Raw genomic sequence first — 23,773 nt, 5'->3', positions numbered from 1 at the left:
CTTGTCAATGAATTTTAAGATCAGTATCTCAAATCCAGGTGTCAATATAATCATATTTATGTTCAAATCACTCCTGGTAATGTTGTATGAGGCCTATTCTGCTCTCTCCCCTGTTAATTAATCAAGATGGTAAATCTTAATTTCCATTTAAAGCAGAAGGGAGGAGCTTGTGACCCTGCAGATGTTGGTAGACTACAACACCCATGATCCTTACAATTGCTAGCAATGGCTTTAAAGCAAGCCACCGTCTCTCAACCTAACCTACTTCCCAGGGTTGATTGGAGGATAAAGCTGAAGAAAATACCGGTAACTTCGTCGGAGGAAATGAGGTTATTATGAAAGTCTTAAATCAAGACTTACTGGTTAGCTCAGTTGGTTGCAGTGTGGTGCTGATAACGCCAAGGTTTTGATCCCTGTATGGGTGCACATTCCTACATTACAGGATTTGGACTAAATGATTCCACAAAGTCCCTTCCAACCCTATAATTCTATTATTCTGTACAGACAGGGAAACCTTTGGTCTTCCAGATGTTGATGGACTCCAGCTTCTAGGCTTTACAAGCACAGACAATAGTCAGGGATGATGAGAGTTGCAGTCCAACAAAATCTGGAGGGCCAAAGATGTACTTTAATTAATTAATAAGCAGTGACTGGGATGTACCAAAAACAAAACCCTCTTAATATTTTATGTTTTATCTTATTACATTTATACTACTCCTTTTGCCCCAAAGGAGCCTAGAGCAGCAACGAGGGTGGTGCGAGGGAGGGGGAGGAAGTGGTCTTGCACGCCTGATCCCTGCATATCGAACAAGAACTGTTCACACAGACGGCTCTCTTCACATGGTCAGACCCTGCTTTTCAGGGTTCACACTCAGGTGGAGGCAGCTCCCTGTGCACACAGATATATATGTGAGCCCCCCCCCTTTTTTTGGAAATCTTATAATCAACCTGTAGATTTGATTGTGCATGCCCAACCTCTGAAGTGGGAACTAGGAGTTCATACAACATCTGAACCTGAAAATAGAATATAAGCATTGCCCTGACACCACAGAGTTTTACTCAGGCAGTTGGTTTTAATTCATTTTTAAAAATATATATTTTTATTGAGTTTCAGAAGAACCCCCCCACCCCCCCCCCAGAATAGTTACTTATATTTGAATGGAGGAATATTGCGTCCAAAATAGCACCAACCATATATAAATTTATTTATTATTCTGGGATATAACTAGGCAAAAAAAAACAAGAATACAGAACTGGCATGTAGGAAATAATAATAATAATAATAATAATAATAATAATAATAATAATAATAATAATAATAATAATAATAATAATAATAATAATAATAATAATAATAATTAATAATAATAATAATAATAGGGAGGTCACTTTGGAAGGACCTGTCTTCTTAATTCATTGGAGCGAAGCTTGCAGCAGTGAAGGGGAAGGAGCAGCGGAGGTGGGCGTGTCTTGGAAACTCCGCTCAGCCAATGAAAGTGAAGCCGACACGAGAGCTCGAACGCTGTTCTTTTAATAGGAGGCAGGTCGAGAGAGCAGTTTTCGGAGGCGGCGAGGATGGGCTGGGCAGAGTAGCAAAGAAGAGAATAAAGTAGAAAGGGGGGAAAAATAACCCCCCTCTTGAGATCCTTAGGAAAGAAAAAGTAGAGAAGAAACCCGGAGTTAAGCAGCTGTGATCTTGACCCATCAGCTGCCGCATATATAAACAACAACCCCAAACTTCTGGCGATGTTTTGCGATGCAGGAGAAAGCACGGCTGCTAAAGAAGGATGAGGAGCGAAATTGAGCAGCCTCGTTCAGCCAAGTAAGGAAACGGACCAGATTGCTGTTGATAAAACGGACTAGGCTGGTCTCGGGTAGGGGACACCACTGGGTGTCCCCTTTCCCAGCCACGATGAGCCTTTAAGGGTTTCGAGCCAACCCTCGGGACTTCCCCCCCCCCCTTCCCTACTTACCTACCTTCCTCCTCCCCCTCAGCCCTCCTCCTCCTTTTTTCCTCTGCTGCCAACTCCCTCCCGCTCCCCCCCCCACCCCGCCAGCCTTTCTTCAATGGGCGCTTTGGATTCCCTCGCCGGAGGAAGCGCCAACCCGACCGCCGCTGCCCTCACCATGCTGAACGGGGCAGAGAGCCAAAGTTTCGCCAAGGAGCCGCCAGACCTGCAGGGAGCGGCGACCAAAGACCCCGCCGAGCTGAAGATCGGCGTCCCCCAGGAGCGCTTCTACTACCCGGAGCCCCACATGCAAGAAGGCGGCTGCAACTTAGGGCTGACCTACGGCGCACAGATGGTGCAGGGAGGAGGAGGCGGTTTTGGGGTGAGCAGCCCGGCCCCATCGGGCAGGTTTCTAGGGCCGGCCGTGAACAACTGCTCCTCTTACAGACCTCCGCCTCCTCCTCCCCCTCCGGTTCCTGCTCCTTCTTCGGCTGCCCCTGCGGGGAATCCCGGCTTCTCGGTGTCCGCGGCCGAGATCTACCCAAGCGCCGGGGACCTGTATCCCAGCGCGCCCGGGGGAGAAGGCTGCTACTCGACCGCCGTCCAGCACATGTTCCCGCGCGGGCCTCTCTACCAAGTGCCGGGCTACCAAGTCTCCGGGAAGATCCAAGTCGTGCTCAACAACTATCCTCTCTGGGCCAAGTTCCACAAGCACCAGACGGAAATGATCATCACGAAACAGGGCAGGTGAGCAGCAACGCGCGATCGGCCCGGAGGGCGCACGAGGTGGCGCGGGGTGGGCTGGTCGGCAGGCGGGAAGCGGGAGGCCGAGATTTCAGTAGAGAGAAAGAGAGAAGGAATGTGTGGATCTGGGGATCGAAGCGGGATCCCAATGGAAGGAGATGTGGGAAGCGCCGAGGGATCCCGCTGCGCGCCAAGAACTTCTGGAGCGCGCCGGGAAGAGGATCTTGGGGAGGTTGGCAAGGGTGGGCCCGGCAGGGAATATTCCCGGGTCAGGCGCGTAATTGGGGCAAACATGTCCGCTGGGAGACCGGCTGTTGGCTTTTGGACTGCGCCGCGGAGGACATAAACAACCCTAAAGTCTTGCCAGGGAGGGAGAGAGAAGCGCCCACGGGCGCGCGGCTGAAGGAGGTACGCTCGAGGAACGCGCATTGTTTTGTTTCTATTTCTTACTTTTATACTCCAGCCGCATAAGAAGAGTTCTCTGGGTGGCTCACAAAAGCGCAAGCGCGCACGAAACTACACCATAAAGCAGCAATGGAACAAATTAATCGAAAACCAAAAGCCGGTAAAAACGCAGTTCACCTGTTCCTTAAATTTGCCAGGTTCCCCAAGCATCAGAGCTACAATCCCCAGCACCCTTAATGAACTACAGTTCCCAGGATTCTTTGTGTGTGATGGGGGGGGTGTACCTTAAATGTACCCGCTGACTGTCACAGGCCCCGCTCTGGAATGTCTTATTCCTAACGTGCGAATGGGAAACCCGTGTTTCTTAGTGGTGTGACGGGAAGACCTCGGTCTTCTCTCCCGCTCACGTTCACATGGCTGAGGGGCAGCATGGAGAATGCGAGTCGTGGGTGTGAAGGCTGTGAAGGGAAAGTGAGCTTCGTCTCTTAATAACATTGGAGTTGGTTGTCCCGCGTAAGAGGTAAGAGCAAAAAAAAAACAACAGAAGGCCAAAAGTGTGGCTGGGCTGCTGGGATTGTATTTGCGTCCAAATTTGTGAAGAAGCAGTTGTACCTCAGTGCTGTGACAGGGCTGAGCTAAGATATTTTGCAACATGGCAGCGCCCCTCGAAACCTACCTGACTGGTAACTGACTCTTTAACACTAGTGAGGATGGGACAGTGTTCTCCTTGTGTGCCTGAAGAAAGGAGGCTACGTGCTATATTACACATTTCATATCTCCAGGCAACTCACTGTGGCTTTTCTCTGCACTTCAGCATCTACTAACTGAGGCATCCGCCTCCCTCTGCCTAATGGTAGATCCATCTTTGACTTTAAAGGCTGCTACTTAAACTTTGCAATATGTTTGGAGAATATGGCTGAGGCACAGCAGTTGTTGGCATACTGTGTTTTGAAATTATTTTTAAATGGTGTAAAAGGGACCTGAAAAAGGAAGAGTAGGTTCTAGTTCAATGAAAATTTAGTTCTCTGCTGAATCTAGTTCTCCTTTCATGTTTTAGGCCTTTAAACAACAACAGTGCACAAGCAAAACTTTGTAGATCTTTCCCCATCAGTACCAACAAAACCTCCCCTCTAAAAAATGAATGCAAAAGCTGCATCACTTGGAATATACATTCAGGGTTGAGCTTGTGTCTTTGTTTTAAATGACTTTCTTGTGCTTTCTAGTCCTCCAACATCAGGATGCAATTTTTTATTAGATTAACTGGTAGGTTAAACCAAGGTTTTTAAGGTAGTCTATTCCGATAGATGAGTTAAGTCTGAGTTACGGACTTCTCTCCCTTTCAGGTGTTATTTCTCCCTTTTAACAAAAAGTGGAGGCCAATTTCAAGGGTGTGGTTAAGTCTTAAAGGTACATTTGTTGATGTATTTATTTGTAAGGCTGTTTTGGCTCTGGTATGTTACCATAAGGGGGAATTGTAATATTAACAATATAGTAACTTGTTGGTTTTTTTAATTTTGAGCTACCCTGCACTTCCTTCAATGTTCTTTTTTTTTTTAATGAGAGCCTGGTAATATGGACATAAATATAATCAGTTTATGCAATCCTGTGCCTACTCAGAAGTACCGTATTTTTCGCTCTATAACACGCACCCGACCATAACACGCACGTAGTTTTTAGAGGAGGAAAATCCGTAGGCATGCCACCCATAGGCATTCCCTCCATAACACGCACAGACATTTCCCCTTACTTTTTAGGAGGAAAAAAGTGAGTGTTATGGTGCAAAAAATACGGTAATTCCTCATGAGATTCAATTAGATGTGCATAGGATTGTACACACACTTACCTGAGAGTAAGTTCCATTTAACTCTGTGAGGCTTATGTCTGAGTATACATGTACAGACTCACTCTGTAAATGAGTTATAAGGCAGGTGATTAATCGATTGAAAATTCTTTAATGGGTTGACAGCTCTATTTTGATAGGGTTCTCAAAATAGGTTTCTAGTGCCGCTTATGAAAACATGCTAGGCCAGAGATGGTTAGTGCCTGTCTTTTTAGAGGCAACTTAATTTCCCATACAACCTGCACTGGACACATGTGTGCACACTAACAAATTTTACTCATGGAACTGATACGCTTATGAATGACCAAGCCCCTTTAAAAGTCTTGTCAGGCCAGGACAGCATCCTTTTTCCACTGAGGTCAGGCACAGCATTGTAAATAGAGGCCTATATATACAGTGGTACCTCAGGTTACAGACACTTCCAGAAATAGTACCTCGGGTTAAGAACTTTGCTTCAGGATGAGAACAGAAATCTCACGGCAGCGGGAGGCCCCATTAGCTAAAGTGGTACCTCAGGTTAAGAACAGACCTCCAGAAGGAATTAAGTTTTTAACCCGAGGTACCACTGTACATATTACATACAAAATCTAAAGAAGAAATGCAACGTTAGAATATTGAATGTCTGTTTTCTACAGCTTGGAAGGAAAGCTTTTGTTCTGAAAGTGGAAACTTGACTACAAATTTGACAGAGGCATGACGTGGACCCATCTGGACTATAGTCTGCCAGTTACCCATCCCCGGCCTAATCTGAAAAGGAAAAAAGAGACTAGGTTGCCCATTGCTGTGTGCAATTTGTTCAAGTTATTTATTCATTTATTTTTATTTCTCATGATTTATATACCATTTGATGGTAATAAAACCTAAAAATGGTTTAAGAAAAGAACAAAACACTTAGAATTATAAGTCTAAAGCCATTAATAACACCTATTTAAAATATTCAAAAAAGTAAAATCTGTAATAAACTAAAAAACCAGATTGGAACACATGTCTAGATAGGCTCGTTTGCCTGAACAAAAATGCTTTCAGTGGGCACCAAAAACAGTACATTGAAGGTGCCTTCCTGGTGTCGATGCACAGGGAGTTCCAAAGATTAATTTCTTGCAAATGCAGAACTAGTATTATCTGGCACCTGTAACAGTGCCAGTTCCACAGATTGAAGTGATTAAGTAGGCATATATGAGGTAAAGCAACCTTGCAAGTAAACTGATCCCAAGGTGTTCTTTCTGAGCAGTGGGGGACTTTGGGTTTTCAAAATTACACAGTGCAAAAATTGTGCACCAACTAACCAACCTGCCACCTCTAGGTCACTGTTGTGGTGCCCTCTTGGCTCTGCTCCCAGTGTAGGTGAACTGGTGGCGCTCCCCTAAATCTGCCTCTGTTGTGAGGTTTATAACCTGCCCTTCATCCAAAGAGCTCAGTGTATCTTATGTGGCATGCAGATATTTCAAGCAAGCATGAAAAGGACAGAGAGGGTTAGTATGTGAGTGGGCAGAGTTGGCCCAGGTCTATAAGTCATCAAATCCTAGTTTGCATCTTTCAGACTTCTGTTTTTCTCACTTGGCATGAAAAATATCATAACGACTCTTATGGTGTTTGTGGGCACTGATTTATCCATGCAAGAGAGCCCTTTTAAAACCTGGATAAATGTGTGCTACTCGCCAGTATGGATCCTAAGAGAGCCCCATCCCCATTTCAGAGCTAGGAAATGCAAAGGGCAAACTGAATGTCATGTGTGAATACACCATCTGGCTTTGCAAGATGCAGACAGAACAGTGGTAAAAATTTAGCTCTCATCAGTTTTTCTGATGGTACAAAGAAGGGGATACAGATATTGTTAATAAAGGAAATTAGTGTGTTTGTGACAATTTTCTCTGTGCTCACTCTGTTACACACAGAGAGGGCGGGGGAGAAATTAACTTGATTTGTTCTAGAGTTCAAACTTTGCATCTGTTTTCAACAGGGATAGCTGAATCTGTCAATTCTGATTTCTCTGCATTTCTTGTTTCCCCAGTCTTAATTTCAGTTTAGTTTCTGCAACAGTTTGCAACTTATTTTCTTTTTTTAAAAAGTGAGGTGCATTTTCATGCACATTTCTGTGCCTTCTTTCCCCTAAAGTTCACATTTTTTAAAAAAAAATATTTTGAGCAGAAAAAAGATTTGGAGAAGCAAGCTCTATGAAGGATCGTTGCTTTTCTGTTTGCAAACTGGTTTAGAAAGGGCGTGTTAGGCAGGTTCATGTGGAAATGGGAAACCAAACTAATTTGTCTCCTTGCCCTTGGTTTTCAGTGTCTTAATCTATGGATGTAAAAAGGCAATAATAAAGTGCCTTTTTAGAGCACTTTGCTCTAAAAAGTTAATCCATGCTGATTAACTACAGAGGCCACACATTTCAAGGTTTGGAGTGAAGGACTTCTCAGTGTTGATGTGCCCTTTTCCTAGAAATTAAGCAGAAACTCTCTCTCTCTCTCTCTCTTTTATAATCTCTCACCTTTCCTCATTTCACCTTCAGGCTGTTTACTGTCAGGTCTGCGAATCCTCTTTATTAACCACCATTGTGGCTCCACAACTTCCTCCCCCCGCCCAAACCTCCTTTTATTTTCCATTTTCCTCTTTTCAGTATATCTGTGGATATGCTGGTAAGGTGATTAGGCATTTTCAACCAAGTTGGAAATCCCCAGGCACCAGCTCTGTAGTGGAGGGAGGGGGGCAGCGCCATACAAACATAATTGCCAGAGTTTCCCCCTGTTGCAACGTGGCAGGGGGGGGGGTTGCAGTTGGGGAGTGTGTGCAGAGAAGAGCTGTTCTTTCCACCCTTCCACTGAGCTGTCCACAGACACCCACTCACACCCCTGTTTGTGGAAGGGATTGCTTTCAGTCAGAGGGAGGGGGGAATTAGGGGGGGGGAAATTGAAAGGCTGCGAAGGTTCATAGATAGGCAAGGTCCCCAGGCAGTAGATGATATGGGTCACAGCCACAGAGGCTGCGGCAGACACCAAAATCCTTTCCTCCTCTTCCAGCCTACTGAATGTCGGGCCTTTTAAAGCCACACTCCATGCAATAGGATCACATGGAACCTGAGTTCGGTTGAGCAAAGGGCTAACAAGAATCAAGTTTTGAGATGTGGGGCTGACTCACACTTCACATTTTGTACTGGGACGGTGCAAAAGGCATTCACAAACACACAAAGATCGAAGGGCCGGAAAACGTAAAAGTTGAAACGTGTCCCTTTAAAAATAATCAGAAATGCAGACACTATCCTTTTTGATCTGTTGCTTCCAAAGGTTTTTAAATAACATGCCCCCCCCAAAAAAAAAACAATTCTCAGGGGTGCTTCCTTGGTAAAAGGTGCATGCTCGTCTTCTGTATCCACCCGAATGCAAAATGTAAAAACTGTTTTTTTAAATTATTCCTTGTGGTTGTTTTGATAGATATATTGTGCTTTACATACATGTAATCTTTGTTGGAAGCCACCCAGAGTGGCTGGGGAAACCCAGCCAGATGGGTGGGATACAAATAAAAAAATTATTATTATTATTATTATTATTATTATTATTATTATTATTATTATTATTATTAATTACAAACAGCAAAAATAGGTAGGTCCCTGGTCCCAGCGAACTTGCAGTCTTAGGCCTATTGTCACTGAGGTGGTAAATCAGGACAGTATAGAACAAGGTTTCCCAAACTTGGGTCTCCAGCTGTTTTTTGGACTACAACTCCCATCATTTCTAGCTAGCAGGACCAGTGGTGAGGGATGATGGGAACTGTAGTCCAAAAACAACTGGAGACCCAAGTTTGGGAAACCCCTGGTATAGAATCATAGAATGGTAGAATTGTAAGTGACGCATTTTCAGGTTCCAGGTGGAGAGCTCACAGGACAAACACACATATAAAGCCAAAATTACCTGCATTTTGAAATCTAGCATATTTGGGAGAAGGTATGACTAGAACTCTTCTCCCTGATAGGCTACATTTGTATGTGAAGTGAACGTTTTGAGGTCAGACCCCACCTTTGAAGTCTGAAGTGGTATAGTCCAGATACAGGTTTACTTTTTCATTGAGGGCAAAGAGACGTGATGTGGGGCATCTGTGACTGAGGCCAAATTCACACCATTCGATTCACACCATACCACTTTAAAGAGGCATGGCTTCCCCCAAATAATTATGGAAGCTATAGTTTGTCAATGGAGCTGAGAGTTGTTAGGAGGACCCCAACCCCAATTCCTCTCACAGAATTCCAGTTCCCAGAATTCCCTGAGAACACCTATTGATAAAACCACGTTGACACTTGAGATGCATATTTTAATCCCACCTAATTTCTGTGAAGGTAATTTGTTTTAAACTATAAACTATTTTTCATACTGTGTTTTAATTGTTGTAGTCCACCCTGGGACGTTAGAATGAAGGGCAGATTAATAATAATAATAATTAGAACAATAACTTCCACTCCTGAAGAGTTTCGTATTATCCTCGAGAGTTGCTGCAACCCCATTTTTATCCGCTCTTTTATTGCATAGTATTTTAGGTTTATAAAATGTATTTTAAAATAGTTATGCTTCTAGTTGGCCCTGATATCCCACTGTGATGAAGTAGGGGGTTATAAATATTTTTTAATCAAATGTGCAAACCTTCTTGGAGTCTAATCTCTCCACGATGGACAGAAAGTTTTGGCAGGTACGGCCCGTAAGACATTTTGCTGCCGTAGAAGGGGCTGCCACCGAAAGCCTCCCTGCCCAGTCAAGGTGCAGAGCAGTATCCCCAAGGCCAGTAGATATATTTTGGCACCTGAGGCAGGAAATCACAGAATTACCTCCCTGCCTCCCCACCAGTAAAAATAGAATAATAAAAAATTGAGTAACTAACAGTTTGCTGGCCTTTCATGACACAGAACATCTGTTGCTTCGGATGCCTGTCTCATTCTGTCTAATGGTAGGCGCTGGGCTTGAGAAGTGTGAAGATGGAGAAAGAAAGAAAGAGAAAGAAAGAAAGTTAAGCACTCCCTCTTTCACCTAATAATTTGGTGAAAATAATTTGGGCTATGTGTGACATTTAAATCACCATCGTATTATTGTCTATTTGCTTGTTTACGTTTCTTATCTGCCTTTCTCAAAACTATAGGCGTGAGGCCAGTTACAAATCATCATTTTAACAAGTTTTTTAATACAGAAGGCAGGTGATCTTCTGTATTTGTTGAAGGCAGACCCTCCAAGTGTCCCTATTTTCTAGGGACAGTCCCGGATTTACAGAAGCTGTCCCGGTTTCTGGTTTGATCCCCAAATATCCTGCTTTTCCTTAGCACATCCCTATTTTCATCAGAGAAATGTTGGAGGGTATGGTATGGGACGCGGGTGGCGCTGTGGGTAAAACCTCAGTGCCTAGGACTTGCCGATCGTATGGTCGACGGTTCAAATCCCCGCGGCGGGGTGAGCTCCCGTCTTTTGGTCGCAGCTCCTGCCCACCTAGCAGTTCGAAAGCACCCTTAAGTGCAAGTAGATAAATAGGTACCGCTTTATAGCGGGAAGGTAAATGGCGTTTCCGTGTGCTGCGCTGGTGCTGGCTCGCCAGAGCAGCTTCGTCACGCTGGCCACGTGACCCGGAAGTGTCTCCGGACAGCGCTGGCCCCCGGCCTCTTAAGCGAGATGGGCGCGCAACCCCAGAGTCTGACACGACTGGCCCGTACGGGCAGGGGTATCTTTACCTTACCTATGGTAGGAGGTCCCTGTTTTCTATGGGGAAATGCAGGAGAGCATGGAGTTATGCGACCCCTGAGCCTAAGGGGATAAGTAATTATACAACCTTTAGAAGACATATGGAGGAAACCCTGTATAGGGAAGTTTTAAAATGTTTTATTATATTTTTATATGTGTTGGAAGCCATGTAGAGTGGCTGGGGCAACCCAGTCAGATGGGCGGGGGATAAATAATAAATTTTATTATTATTGAATAGGATGTCCCTTTTTTCATCAGGGAAATATTGGAAGGTATATATTCACATCTACTCAGATGTAAGTCTCTCTTAGTTCACTGGGCCTTACTCCCATGAAAGTGTAGGCTGTCCTGTTACTTGCATGAATGAGAAACAGTTAGTTCACTTGCTTCTGCAACAGTCTTTGAGCAAATCATTTTCAGAAACCTCATTCTGTGTGCCGAGCAACCATTGTTGGACCAGGGCCAGGCAGCTTCTGGGAACCTGCGTTTGTTGGGCCTGGTTTATCCTAGTAAGTTTTTTTTTCTTTTTTCCTCGTCTCTCAGGACTGGAGAGGTGGGGTTCAGGCCATGGGGTATCCCTGCACAGATCCCTGTTCTTGCCCTCTGCCTTGATTTTTCTGGAGTTCAGAGCTGGGCTTGTGGCTGTAGCGCTGAGGCTCATGGCTGGGTACATAGGCATCGGAACTTTGGTTACTGTTCCCACCCTGTGGGGAGTGGGGTGTGTCGGGCGTGGGGCCTTTGGGCATTCCATTTTCCAGTGACCCTCTTGCCTGCAGATGGCGCACTGGCTTTTTCCCTAGGCGTTCTCTGCCCCTCCCGTGGACACCCTCGCTCACTCTGAGATTGCATTTTTGGCTTTCTGGCTGTTTGAAGACAAACCCCTAATTATTTTGGCCAGGTCCTCTTCGAAAGAAGGATTCTGATTTAAGGTGCTTGGAGGTCTGTGGTCCTGGGCATCGGATGACTCCAGGGGGTCATACACTCAGTGGAGTGGGGCCATCAAAGTGGAGTTTTAGCTGCCTCAATTGCAACTATTAGTATTGTCCGCTGCCCTGAGGGCATTTATCTTCCTATGCGGCTCTCAAAGCCTTCCCTTCTGTATCTTTCTGCCAGTTCACATCCTTGCATTGTGCTGCTTCTAGAACTCAAGAAGCCACATGGTTCTACATACTGAAACACTCTTTTGGACTGCTTGTCCACTTCACCTTCTGAATTCTTCATTCTCTATACCACCTTCTTCTTCACTTTCCTCTTCTCTTTCTTTTCTCCCTCAGTCTCTTTTCTTGGGGGTTGGGTAGGGGAAACCTCATTTAGCCCTGGTGCAGTTGCTGCATAGGGTGGAGGGGGGCTAATTATTCCTTCCTCCTTTTCTTCTGGGACTTCTCTTCTGGGACTGGCAAAACTGCTGGCTTTTTAACTTGTACTTGCTGCCATACTGGGCACAGTTTGGCATGGCACAGGTAATCACAGTTCTACTTTACTTGAGCCATGGGAGACGGTTAGGAACTCCACATAAGTGTTGGAGTCTATTTTTTCATCAGGTTTTTAAAATCCCCAATCTTCTCCCTTCGTGGCATCTTTTCAATTTGTTCAGGAAAGCATTGCAGGGGGGTCATGGGAGTTGTTTTACTGCTTTTTCTCCATGACCCTGGAACACTTGGACACTTGGGATACTGGGACACTCCCTCCTCCTAACGTTATTTTTTCACTCAGTCACAGGCCAGACGTTGCTTTCAACGTCTCACATACTCAAAACATTCACTGGAGTGTCCCCACACGCACATTCAGAAAAACCCATGCGCCTCCCCCAACCCCTTTTTCCCCCCAAAAACCAAAATCACAACCGGCAGTGCTTCACAACTTCGACCGGGGCCCAAGAGCACCTTTTACTGCTTCTTCTGGGCACAAAACCAACCACAACCACAACCGGCAGCGCTTAGACTTCGACCGGGGCCCTAGCAGCACCCTTTGCTGCTTTTTCTGGGCACAAAACCAACAACCAACCATAACCGGCAGCGCTTAGACTTCGACCGGGGCCCTAGCAGCACCCTTTGCTGCTTTTTCTTTTTACCAAAAAAAAAACAACAAAAAAAAAACCAAAAAAACAAAAAAACCTTGTTGGTGGCACACCACTGCCACGCCCTTTTTTTCCCTTCCTGGCTGCACACTACTGCATAACCAGGTGAGGCTGATCAGGCCTCCCTTTTTTTTCCCTTGGGCCCCATGCCCAGCCCTTTCCCTTGGGCTTACCGTGTTTCTGCTGCAGAGTCCCTTCCCTGGCCAGTCCTCTTTCCTCCCTCGACCTGGGTCCTTGCTCTGGAGCGGTGTGGCTGGTTCCCCCCACAAATTGGTAGGGTGCGCGCGTGGAGCCTGCAATCACCGATCCGAGCTGTCCACCAGGTTGAGCCTGGCTCTCTCCAGCCCTCTGAGGTGGGGCAGATTCCCGTTCAGGGAACCAAGATGTAGGCTGAGCCTAGTCCATGCCAGGGAATCGTTGGCCCGCGTCCTCAGATCCAGAGAGAGAGTAAAAGAAAACTCCAGGAAAGATCCTTCTTTGGAGGAAAGCAGTTTTATTCTCTGTGCACAGGAGACAGCCAGCAGAATAAATTCTGGAAAAACTGACTGCCCCGAAAATACCCCTCTGCAGATTTTCTTATACCTTGAGTGGGCTCTCTCCCTCCTCCCCACGCCCTCCCAAAAAAGTTTTCAACTTATTTTTAGCATGTCTATAGCCTTCTAAAACAGCCCTCCCTATTGTTCTTTCTAAGCGTCCTGCATCCCCCGTCTCCTCCCGTCTGTGTCTTTTTTTTATCTTGCATTCCTAAGGCGAGGCTATTTCTAGCTTACAGTCTCTGTCTTATCTTGCATTCCTTGAGGGGCCCTTAGCTCAGAAATTAACTTACAGAGAATATGAAGATCCTTCTTAGGTATATATGAAGATCCTTCTTAGGTATAAAATATAGAAAGCAACCCTTCCCTCTCCCTTCAAAAGCATGTATAGAATTGCAGTCTTAACCTTGGTTGCCCATTAGCTCTGCCAGCTTCTCTGTTTCTGCAGAAAATGCAAAATGCAGTCTTTCAAATTGATTAAGCAGTTTTTAAAAATACTTAATTTTTCAAAGAGTGCGCATGTGCAGTACAGTAATAACCATTCTGAAACTTTATGGTTTCTTGATTTATGGTTTCCTCAAGCTAATATTATGGGGAAGGAAAGGAAATTTTAAGAAATGAAACGGGCTGGTAAAACGACACCAATTCCATTGTTAAACATTGCTGAGTTATTTCCATTAATGAGTGCCTTCCATGACATCACACCACATCCCTTCTCAAATGACTTGAGTGTCTCCCTCTCTCATATCAGAACTGGCACACCGTTAGAACAATTGCCACATAATCCTTGTTCCGCATTTGTAGGAAATGAATCTTTTACTGTGGCAGCACCTGCACTTTGGAACTCCCTGCCGATTGAGAGCAGGCAGAAACCTTCACTGTACTCTTTTCGGCTCCTGCTAGAAACATTTTTGTATAGACAATCCTATCCAGATCTGTAGTATGTTGGCCTGTGGTTTTTTAATAATAATAATAATAATAATAATAATAATAATAATAATAATAATAATTAATAACAACAACAATAGTAATAATTTATTATTTATACCCCACCCATCTGGCTGGGTTTCCCCAGCAACTCTGGGCGGCTCCAACAGAATATTAAAAACATGATAAAACATCTTTTGCTGGTCACATACAAAGAACTGAACTTGCATGACCTCCTGCTCCAGAATCTTGGGTCTCTTTGAAACAAAGCCATTTGCTTAATCACAAACTCATGACACCCACAAACTTATAACATTTCACTTCCTTGCAGCCTAAGGAAAGCTGTTTATTGGCAGAACACACTGGGCAGAAACGGGGATGAGGAGGCCTAAGGGTGAAGTCTTGCTCCTGACCATCATAATACTGGACAGATTACTACAAGGTGTTGAGAGGGGTTGTTTTTAACTATTAAGTGAGAAACAGCAGCCATAGTCTAGGCCAGAAGTATTTTCCTTTGGTAACCCCAACATATTGAAAAGCGTGTGTGTTTGTATGGCGATTCCTGTCCTTTTCAGAAAATCACTGAGCTGCATTGAAAGGGGTCTTGAACTTTTAAAAAATAAATTACCGATAAATAAAACTGCTTAACCCACTAAAATATATATTTTAAAAAATGAATATTAAGGGGAGCCATGCCCATTGTTAAGCAGGGTAGCTAAAGTCATGGTGTCATGTCCTCCATTGTGACCCGCCCCCCTGCTGAGTGACTTGGCTGAGGACTTTGGGAAGAGCAACTATTTGAGGATAGTTAGTTTGAGGAGCTAGAGTTAGTTTGTGAGAAAGCCAAGATGTTTTCCGGTGCAATGAAGAGACTTTCTTCATCTAAAGTGTAAGTCAGATTTCTAAGTCTTTCTTCATTCTGCTTCTTTTGCTAGCCCTCAAAATTTAGAAACATGGGGAACCATATTGTGGTTAGGTTAATTTTTAAAGATTGTCCTCAGGGCCACCTTAGAGACTTTGAGGGAAATGGCTTGCCTCCTCCCTTGTGGGCATCATCACAAGAAGGGCATCTCCCAGTTTGGGAGGGTATTTTGACAAGATGGCCTCCTCAGTGTTGGCCTGTGTTTTTACCCGCTTTTGATCTGAAATATTTTTGAATGTTTAAAATAATTGTTTTTACTTATAATTTCATTACTTTGTTCTTTTTGTCACCGGCATTTGGGGATCCCCCCCCCTTATAGTTGCACAGTATATAATTTTTATGAAATAAACATATCTTTCCCCATTGGCAGCATGGCAGAAAGCAAGACATGACTAGGTGGGAGCAAATCACCAAGCCAATGCCTTTTCTGCTGCTAGCAGTGATGGCCAAACTCACCCCCCCAGCTGTTTTGGGACTACAGTTCCCATCATCCCTGACCACTGGTCCTGGTAGCTAGGGATGATGGGAGTTGTAGTCCAGAAACAGATGGAGGGCCAGGTTTGGCCGTTACTGTGCTAAGGTGAACAAGATGCTGCCTTTCTTGATTCCCCATACGGATATTGACTGGGCAAGCAGCTGGCTTTTACCTCAACACTGTTTATCCGACAGCACCATCCCTTGTATCTGAGGGTGGCAAGCTACCAGCTTTCTGCTGCTTCCTAGTCTCCAGCACCTGCCATCTTGGGCAGCCACCTCCCTGCCAAATGGTAGGACCGGACAAGGTTGAACCTGCATACACACCATACATTGAAAGCACATGACTTTTCCCCCAACACTGCAGTAGACTTTGACAGAGGTGCAGATAAAAATGTCAGCATTCAGCAGAATTAAGTGGTAAAGCTTTTTCCTGGATGTTACCACGTCTGGCTGAAGTGGTGGTTTGAATGTTCTATTATTAGGACCAAGCCAACAAATAGGTATAGACAACTGAGTCTTTCTCAGGTGCCAAAAAGTCTTGGGCTGGCCCTGCAGAGGAACATCTCACCCATCATCAAAAAAGGATCCTCGTAACAGGTGTGGGGAACCTCCCCCCCCCCCGGATGTTGCTGAACTACAACTCCCATCACCTTTGGGCATTAGCCATGTTTGCAGAGGCTGATGGGAGTTGTAGTTCAGCAACATCTGGAGGGCGACAGGTTCCCCACACCAATTTTATTAGGCTCAACTCCTGTGCTCCTTTATGTGGAGTGAACCCTGTTTGAACACAATGGCACGTATTTCTGGATAAAGATACAGAGGGTCAGGTTGGACGATGTATCTTCTTCCACCTTTCTGCCCCCCCCCCCCGGTCTGCTTCCTTTGTGCTCATGCTATTCCCCCCCCCCTTCCTAACTCTATTCTTGTTTATCTACTCCTTCAGCTTATCTTTCTCCCTCTTGTGTTTTCTCTCTATGCATTGCTGCAAGATCCACAGTAAAGGTAAAGGGACCCCTGACCATTAGGTCCATTCGTGGCTGACTCTGGGGTTGCGGTGCTCATCTCACTTTATTTGCCGAGGGAGCCAGCGTACAGCTTCCGGGTCATGTGGCCAGCATGACTAAGCCGCTTCTGGCAAACCAGAGCAGCACACGGAAATGCCGTTTACCTTCCCGCCGGAGCGGTACCTATTTATCTACTTACACTGGTGTGCTTTCGAACTGCTAGGTTGGCAGGAGCTGGGACTGAGCAATGGGAGCTCACCCCGTCGCGGGGATTTGAACTGCTGACCTTCTGATCGGCAAGTCCTAGGCTCTGTGGTTTAACCCACAGCGCCACCCGCGTCCCTAGATCCACAGTAGCTAGCTTTAAAAAAAAGAGAGGGGGAAAAAGGAGTAGATAAATCAATGGAGAATGGATCTTGCAAGATCTGTTAGCGTGACAGCTGGAGTGAACCTCCCTGTCGGCAAGCACTATATCTCTGAGTACACGGCTGCCAGGGAGGGCTGTTCCCTTCACAGCCTGCTTGTGAGCTTCCCAGAGGCATTTGGCTGTCTACTATTTTGGAACGGGATACAGGGCTAAAACGAGTTTCTTGTGTGATCCAGCAAGGCAGTTTTGACCTGGTTCTTGGTTCTGTTTCTTTGGCTTTCTTTCTTCCACAAGAACACATCCTCTCTTTTAACCAGGAACACTTTGAATAACAGAACCACGGAGGAGGAAGGGACCTCGAAGATACAGTTGTACCTCGGAAGCCGAATGCCTTGTGAGTCGAACCTTTTGGCTCCCGAACGCCGCAGACCCGGAATTGAGTGTTCCAGTTTGCGAACGTTCTTTGGAACCCGAACTTCCGATGCGGGTTCCGCAGGTTCCGATTGGCTGCAGGAGCTTCCTGCAGCCAATCGGAAGCGACACCTTGGGTTTCCGAAAGTTTTGGAAGTCGACCGGTCTTCCGGAAGGGATTCTGTTCAACTTCTGAGGAACAACTATAATCTAGTCTGACCTAAATGACTTTTTGTACTCTCCATGGAATCCTATTCTCAAGTGCAAAAAACCCCCCAATATTTATGAATGGCAGACAGTAGGCATAGCGGGCAGTTTTTGCCTGTGAAATGCCACCTTTCCCCTTTATCTCTTACACACTCTCACTCTTTTACACACACACACACACACACACACACACACACACACACACACACCTTTGTTTCTTTCTCACACTGTTTACAAGGCAGCCTCTTGATCTCTCCCCCTTGCTTGCTTCTTTCTCTTTCTCTCTCATCCTTCCTTGTTCTCCTTTCTCTCAAGCCCCAGACACAGAGTGTCACTTTGATGCTGTAACCAAGCCGCTCCTAATGTGTTGAAAGTCTAAATGCATTAAAGCCGCTTCATTTCCTGAACACCCTTCAAGGGTTTGCAATCTGGAGAAAAAGAAACCCCGTCCGCCTTGTGCTCCCGGCGCTTCAGCGACACGCCACCACCATCAGGGAAAGGAAGGGGGAAGGAAAGAGATACCAACACAAGAGAATAATTCTATTCTGAAACTGCACTGACATAAAATGGTCCGCAGCCAGTTCCGAAGCAAAGCTTCCACATGCGCCGCTCCAAACTTTCCCTCTTTTTCTTGGGATCCCAGTGGGAGATCAGGGTTTGAATGCGCACTCAGACATCAAGTTCGCTAGGTGGCCTTGGGCCTAGTCCAGGGGTCTGCAACATTTAAGACAAAAAGAGCCACTTGGACCCGTTTCCGAAGAAAAAACAACAACTGGGAGCCGCAAAACCATTGCAACATTTAAAACAAATATATCTCCGGAGCCACGATCTGACAGCGGGCGGGAAGGTGACGTCGGGACGGTGCGTGACTAACGCACGCACCGCCCCCATGCGACGTCACAGCCAGTACAGCGCCCACCACAGTGAGGAGTGTCGGGGCGCACAATGCGCCTCCTCCCCTCGCTAGTATCCGCCCCAGAGCCGCGGCAAAGATGTAAAAGAGCCACATGCGGCTCCGGAGCCGCGGGTTGCAGACCCCTGGCCTAGTCAGTCTCTCAGCCTGTCCCACCTTGCAGTGTTTCTGTGAGGATAAAATGGGGGAGGAGAACCAAGAAGGAACAACTGTGTTGTATCTGGGAAGAGCCACGCAGTATTCATAAGCCACGACTTTCCTCAGAGAATCCTAGCATAGCTCAGTCAGTAGAGCATGAGGCTCTTAATCTCAGGGTCTCTGGGTCATAGGTGCAAGCCCCATGTTGCGCAGAAGATTCTTGCATTGCAGGGGGTTAATTATAATCATCACCATCATCATAGTAATAAATTTATTATTTATACCCTGCCCATCTGGCTGGGTTTCCCCAGCCACTCTGGGCAGCTCCCAAAAGAATATTAAAAACGTGATAAAACATCAAACATTAAAAGCTTCCCTAAACACGACTGCCTTCACTTGTTTTCTAAAAGTTAGGTAGTTATTTCCTTGACATCTGATGGGAGGGCGTTCCACAGGGCAGGCGCCACTACCAAGAAGGCCCTCTGCCTGGGTTGAACTAGATGACCCTTGCGGTCCCCTCCAACTCTACAATTCAGATTCTAAATGTGATTTCCTCCCTCACCGAGCCACAATTCCCATCACCCTTAACAGACTACACTTCTCAGGATTCTTTGAGGGAAGTCCTATGTTTTAAATGCACACTGAATGTGCTTTAAATGTCTGTTCCTCTGTGTTTTTAGTGTCTGATAAGGTTCATGCGGGCGGTGCTGTGGTCTAAACCACAGAGCCTAGAGCTTGCCGATCAGAAGGTCGGTGGTTCGAATCCCCACGACTGGGTGAGCTCCTGTTGTTCGGTCCCAGCTCCTGCCCATCTAGCAGTTCAAAAGCATGTCAAAGTTCAAGTAGATAAATAGGTACCACTCTGGCAGGAAGGTAAATGGTGTTTCAATGCACTGCTCTGGTTTGCCAGAAGAGGCTTAGTCATGCTAGCCACATGACCCAGAAGCTGTCTGCAGACAAACGCCGGCTCCCTTGGCATATAGAGCGAGATGAGCACTCAACCCCAGAGTTTTCTGCGACTGGACCTAATGGTCAGGGGTACCTTTACCTTTACCTATGGTTCGCTTTTTTAAAAAAACACACTTTTGGTGTCACTCACCAGGTAGGCAAAATATACCTTCCACTGGAGTTTCTGTGATCGGCACCGTTATATTTATTGATCGAATTTATTTCAGATTTTTAAGCTTCACCATGTTTAGTGGCTCACATAGGCTTTTGCCAAGGGAGGCGGAAATGGAGTAAACGACCAAATTGTAAAATGGGATTTCACTGTTCCTAAAGGTGTGTGAAAGGGTTTCCTTGAGCAGCTATGAGCAATTGCTGTGGAGAGCAATTGGGGAGAAGCGTGACTGCTTCCATACCAGATACATTTTTGTATTGGTTTTAGTCTTTGCCATTATTATATCATATAACTGGCTGGGTATTTAGTTTGTAGGTTGTCAAACTGTGTTCTAGACAGGGATGCCATGGGGGGTGGGGTTCAGCATCGCTGGGCTTTCTGTGAGGCCCATGCCACAGTGTGTGTGTGTGTGTGTGTGTGTGTGTGTAGTATCCTGACCCTGGTGTGCCACCTCCTGGCTGCCATTGCCTACTCACCTCTCTGAGCAGGCAAGCGGCAACAACAGAGAGATGGGACAGCAGCCTAGGCATGCCTAGGCCTCCCCACACCGTGTGTGTGTGTGTGTGTGTGTGTGACTGTGACTGTGACTTTGGGCCAAGACGAAAAGGGCAAATGTGGTGAGAAACTGGCACGATGCAATGACAGCATCTCTCGCTCAAGGAGCCGGCAATGGTTTTGCTGAACGCCTGTGCTCCTCCAAATCCTGTTAGGGATTCCTCAAAGGGCTGCACTTCCCTGAAATACAGCTTGTCTAACCACTGCTTCTCTTCTTCAGCGTTGTCTAGGCACAGGGGAATATGAAGGGTGGGTCTTTCTCTGGCCTCAGTTCACACAGGGCAACAACGGTGGCCAAGAGGCCTGGTGCATGGGAAGCAAGAGTGTGTCTTAAAAAATATGCCCCATAATCCTCTTCACAGGAGGTCCACGGCAGACGTTTGTTTGTTTAGTTCATAAAATTTACAAAGAACAAAGAACAAACAAACCTCAAAACGGTTTACAGAAGATAAAACAGGAAAACCGGGGGGGGGGGGGGGCTCACAACCACACTTAAAAACACACAAAAGTTGAAATGCAGTGGTACCTTGGGTTAAGTACTTATTTTGTTCCAGAGGTCCGTTCTTAACCTGAAACTGCTCTTAACCTGAAGCACCACTTTAGCTAATGGGGCCTCCTCCTGCTGCCGCGCCACCAGAGCGCGATTTCTGTTCTCATCCTGAAGCAAAGTTCTTAACCTGAAGCACTATTTCTGGGTTAGCGGAGTCTGTAACCTGAAGCATATGTAATCTGAGGTACCACTTTACTAACACAGATTTTAAAATTTCTTAAGCGTTTGGCTACACTTGTGTGAACAAGATTATGAGCAGGTGCCAAAAAGAGCACAGTTGAAGGCACCTGCTTTATCTCAATAAGCAGGATATAACAACAACAACAACAACTATTATTATTATTATCATCATCATCATCATCATCATTATTCCCCACCTATGTGTCTGAGTTTCTCCAGCCACTCTGGGCAGCTCCCAACAAAATATTAAAAACATGCTAAAACATCAAACATTAAAAATCCCTAAGCAGGGCTACCCTAAATTTCCCTAAACAGGGAATCCCACAGTGTAGGCACTGCCACACCAAACGACTGAATTTTTACAAAGGCGGAACATGCAGCATCTGTAGCAGCACCAGTTCTGCCACATGGGCACGTGTGGGGTAAGAACGTCCTTGGCAGGATGAGTTGTGGGAAGTTGGAAAACTGATGTCAGAGCCTTCTGCAGCCTGGTTATCTTGTCCTCACACCCTGACAAGGCCATCTCCCACCAGCTGCCTTCTGGGTAGGATTTCAGGAGAGATGGGGGGGGGGGGAGAAAGAGAGAGACTATCCTCTTCCCCTCTCAGGGTTATCTCCCATCAGCTGCCCTGTGGGAAGGATGCCAATGATCTGTTATATTTTGATATTGTGATTTAATTAATGTGTTTTGATGTTACTTGAAGTCTGCCTAGGAAGGATTGATATGAAGAAAGAAAGAAAGAAAGAAAGAAAGAGAAAGAAAAGCAATAGCTTGCTGTCAATAACAACAACAATTTAATTTAATTTAATTTATTACTTGCCCTTTGCCCTAAGGTTTCAGGGTAAGGTAAAGGTAAAAGGACCCCTGACCATTAGGTCCAGTCGTGACAGACTTTGGGTTTGCGGTGCTCATCTCGCTTTATTGGCCAAGGGAGCCGGCGTACAGCTTCCGGGTCATGTGGCCAGCATGACTAAGCCACTTCTGGTGAACCAGAGCAGCGCACGGAAACGCTGTTTACCTTCCCGCTGGAGCGGTACCTATTTATCTACTTGCACTTTGACGTGCTTTCGAACTGCTAGGTTGGCAGGAGCTGGGACAGAGCAACAGGCGCTCACCCCGTCCCGGGGATTCGAACTGCCGACCTTCTGATCGGCAAGCCTTAGGCTCTGTGGTTTAACCCACAGCGCCACCCGCGTTCCCAAGGTTTCAGGGTAGGTTGCAACAATTTAAAACACTACTTTTAAACAACTTACAAAAGTAGTGTGGGGTCCTAAAAATATACATCTCAGATGTCAAAGGCCAGGGCAAAAAAAGGGGGGGGGGATTCAGTCCCATCTGGAAAAGGCGGGATATAAACAAACAAACAAACAAACAAACAAACAAAAAAGTGTATTAATATACAGTCTACACCTGTATGTTTTTATAGTTGCATTGGATATTAGGTTTTGGTCAAAACAGCTATGGAGGCTCATAACTTTATTCTCCTTTCCCATCCCCCAACAACTGGAAATTTATTCATGAGTCACTAGTCTATGAAAAATACTAGATGTGACATTTGGTCATTGAAACGTATAAGCTCAAATGACATCCAGTAAAACAAACACGAAACAGCAGCAACAGCCCTAAAATCCAATGAACCTAAACAGTTGCTGATATGAAATAAAACAAAACACATGCTCACTCTCAAAAACTAGTACAGGAACAGAAATTGCATGGTGTCCACACAGGACCAGGATTATTCAGGCAGCATTTCCTGCCTTTGTATCTTGGCTTCCTCATAAATACAAGACATCAGGTGCAGTTTTAATTGAAAATTCCTTCCTTCCTTTCTCCATTAAGGCTGTCTCCTTTTCTACCAGCTCCTCTTCAGGACAAACTTCCAGACAACAGAAGTGATTAACTTGCAGGTCATAGCACATTGTTCCCTTTTATAACAACAGGATTGGGATCTAGGTCTTATTGGCGCTAAAAGACTTATAAACTTTTTGTTGATTTATCCTGAAGTTTTTCCTTAGTATTTGGGTTGCCAGAGACAAAATCAACTGGTCATCTATCTTCTTGTTTTTATTGAGACCTTCTTGTCACTTTCTTGAACCTCATCTGTGAGATCAAAGCTACCTCTGAATCATTAGGAATATCTTCTTCTTTGGCTATCATTGTTAGCCGAGTAAGATTGTCTTCCATAAACATGGTTTTAACAATGAGTCCGTAAGTGACTGTGGAGGCCAATTTTGGAACCACACGTCCTTCCACAGTGGGGAAATTGGTTTCCGGGCAGGAGTTGATCATGGTGTGGATTTGCCAAGCATGCCTTCCTCTTAGCGCGTTTCTCCCTTTCGTCCTGAGTTTGAGTGTCTTCAAAGCCCATGACACCTTTGGTAAAGGCTGTTCTCCAACTGGAGCGCTTGCAGGCAAGTGTTTCCCAGTTGTTTGTGTTTATACTACATTTTTTAAAATTTGCCTTGAGACAGTCTTTAAACCTCTTTTGTTGACCACCAGCATTATGCTTTCAATTTTTAAATTTGGAATAGAGTAGTTGCCTTGGAAGATGATAATCAGGCATCCGCATAACATGACCAATCCAACAAAGTTGATGAGTCCTGTGAGTTGCCATTGGATAAGCTTGGTGTTTGCTTTCCACCCTTTCAGCAATTCGAAAGGCGATTTTCATGTAACAGGGTAGGGAGTAGTTACGTAATATCACATCTGCTAGCGTACATCTATGCAGGAATTGATGAATTGCAT

At 45.4% G+C, this 23,773-nt stretch overlaps 1 protein-coding gene across 1 annotated transcript in view; it reads left to right on the top strand.

Annotated features, from left to right (window-relative positions):
- Positions 1-1,424: 1,424 nt before the first annotated feature.
- Positions 1,425-23,773, top strand: part of TBX21 (T-box transcription factor 21) — a 58,568-nt gene continuing 36,219 nt past the window's right edge. Inside the window, exon 1 of the mRNA XM_081166433.1 lies at positions 1,425-2,696. Within this exon, the coding sequence (XP_081022559.1) occupies positions 2,068-2,696 (629 nt within the window). The 5' untranslated portion in view covers positions 1,425-2,067. The remainder of the gene's footprint in view (positions 2,697-23,773) is intronic.

This window comes from Podarcis bocagei (assembly GCF_964188305.1).
Source record: "Podarcis bocagei genome assembly, chromosome: 13".
In the NCBI taxonomy this organism is placed as follows: domain Eukaryota; kingdom Metazoa; phylum Chordata; class Lepidosauria; order Squamata; family Lacertidae; genus Podarcis; species Podarcis bocagei.
The sequence above is the reverse complement of the archived record's forward strand: the minus strand, read 5'-3'. Positions and strand labels throughout refer to the sequence as shown.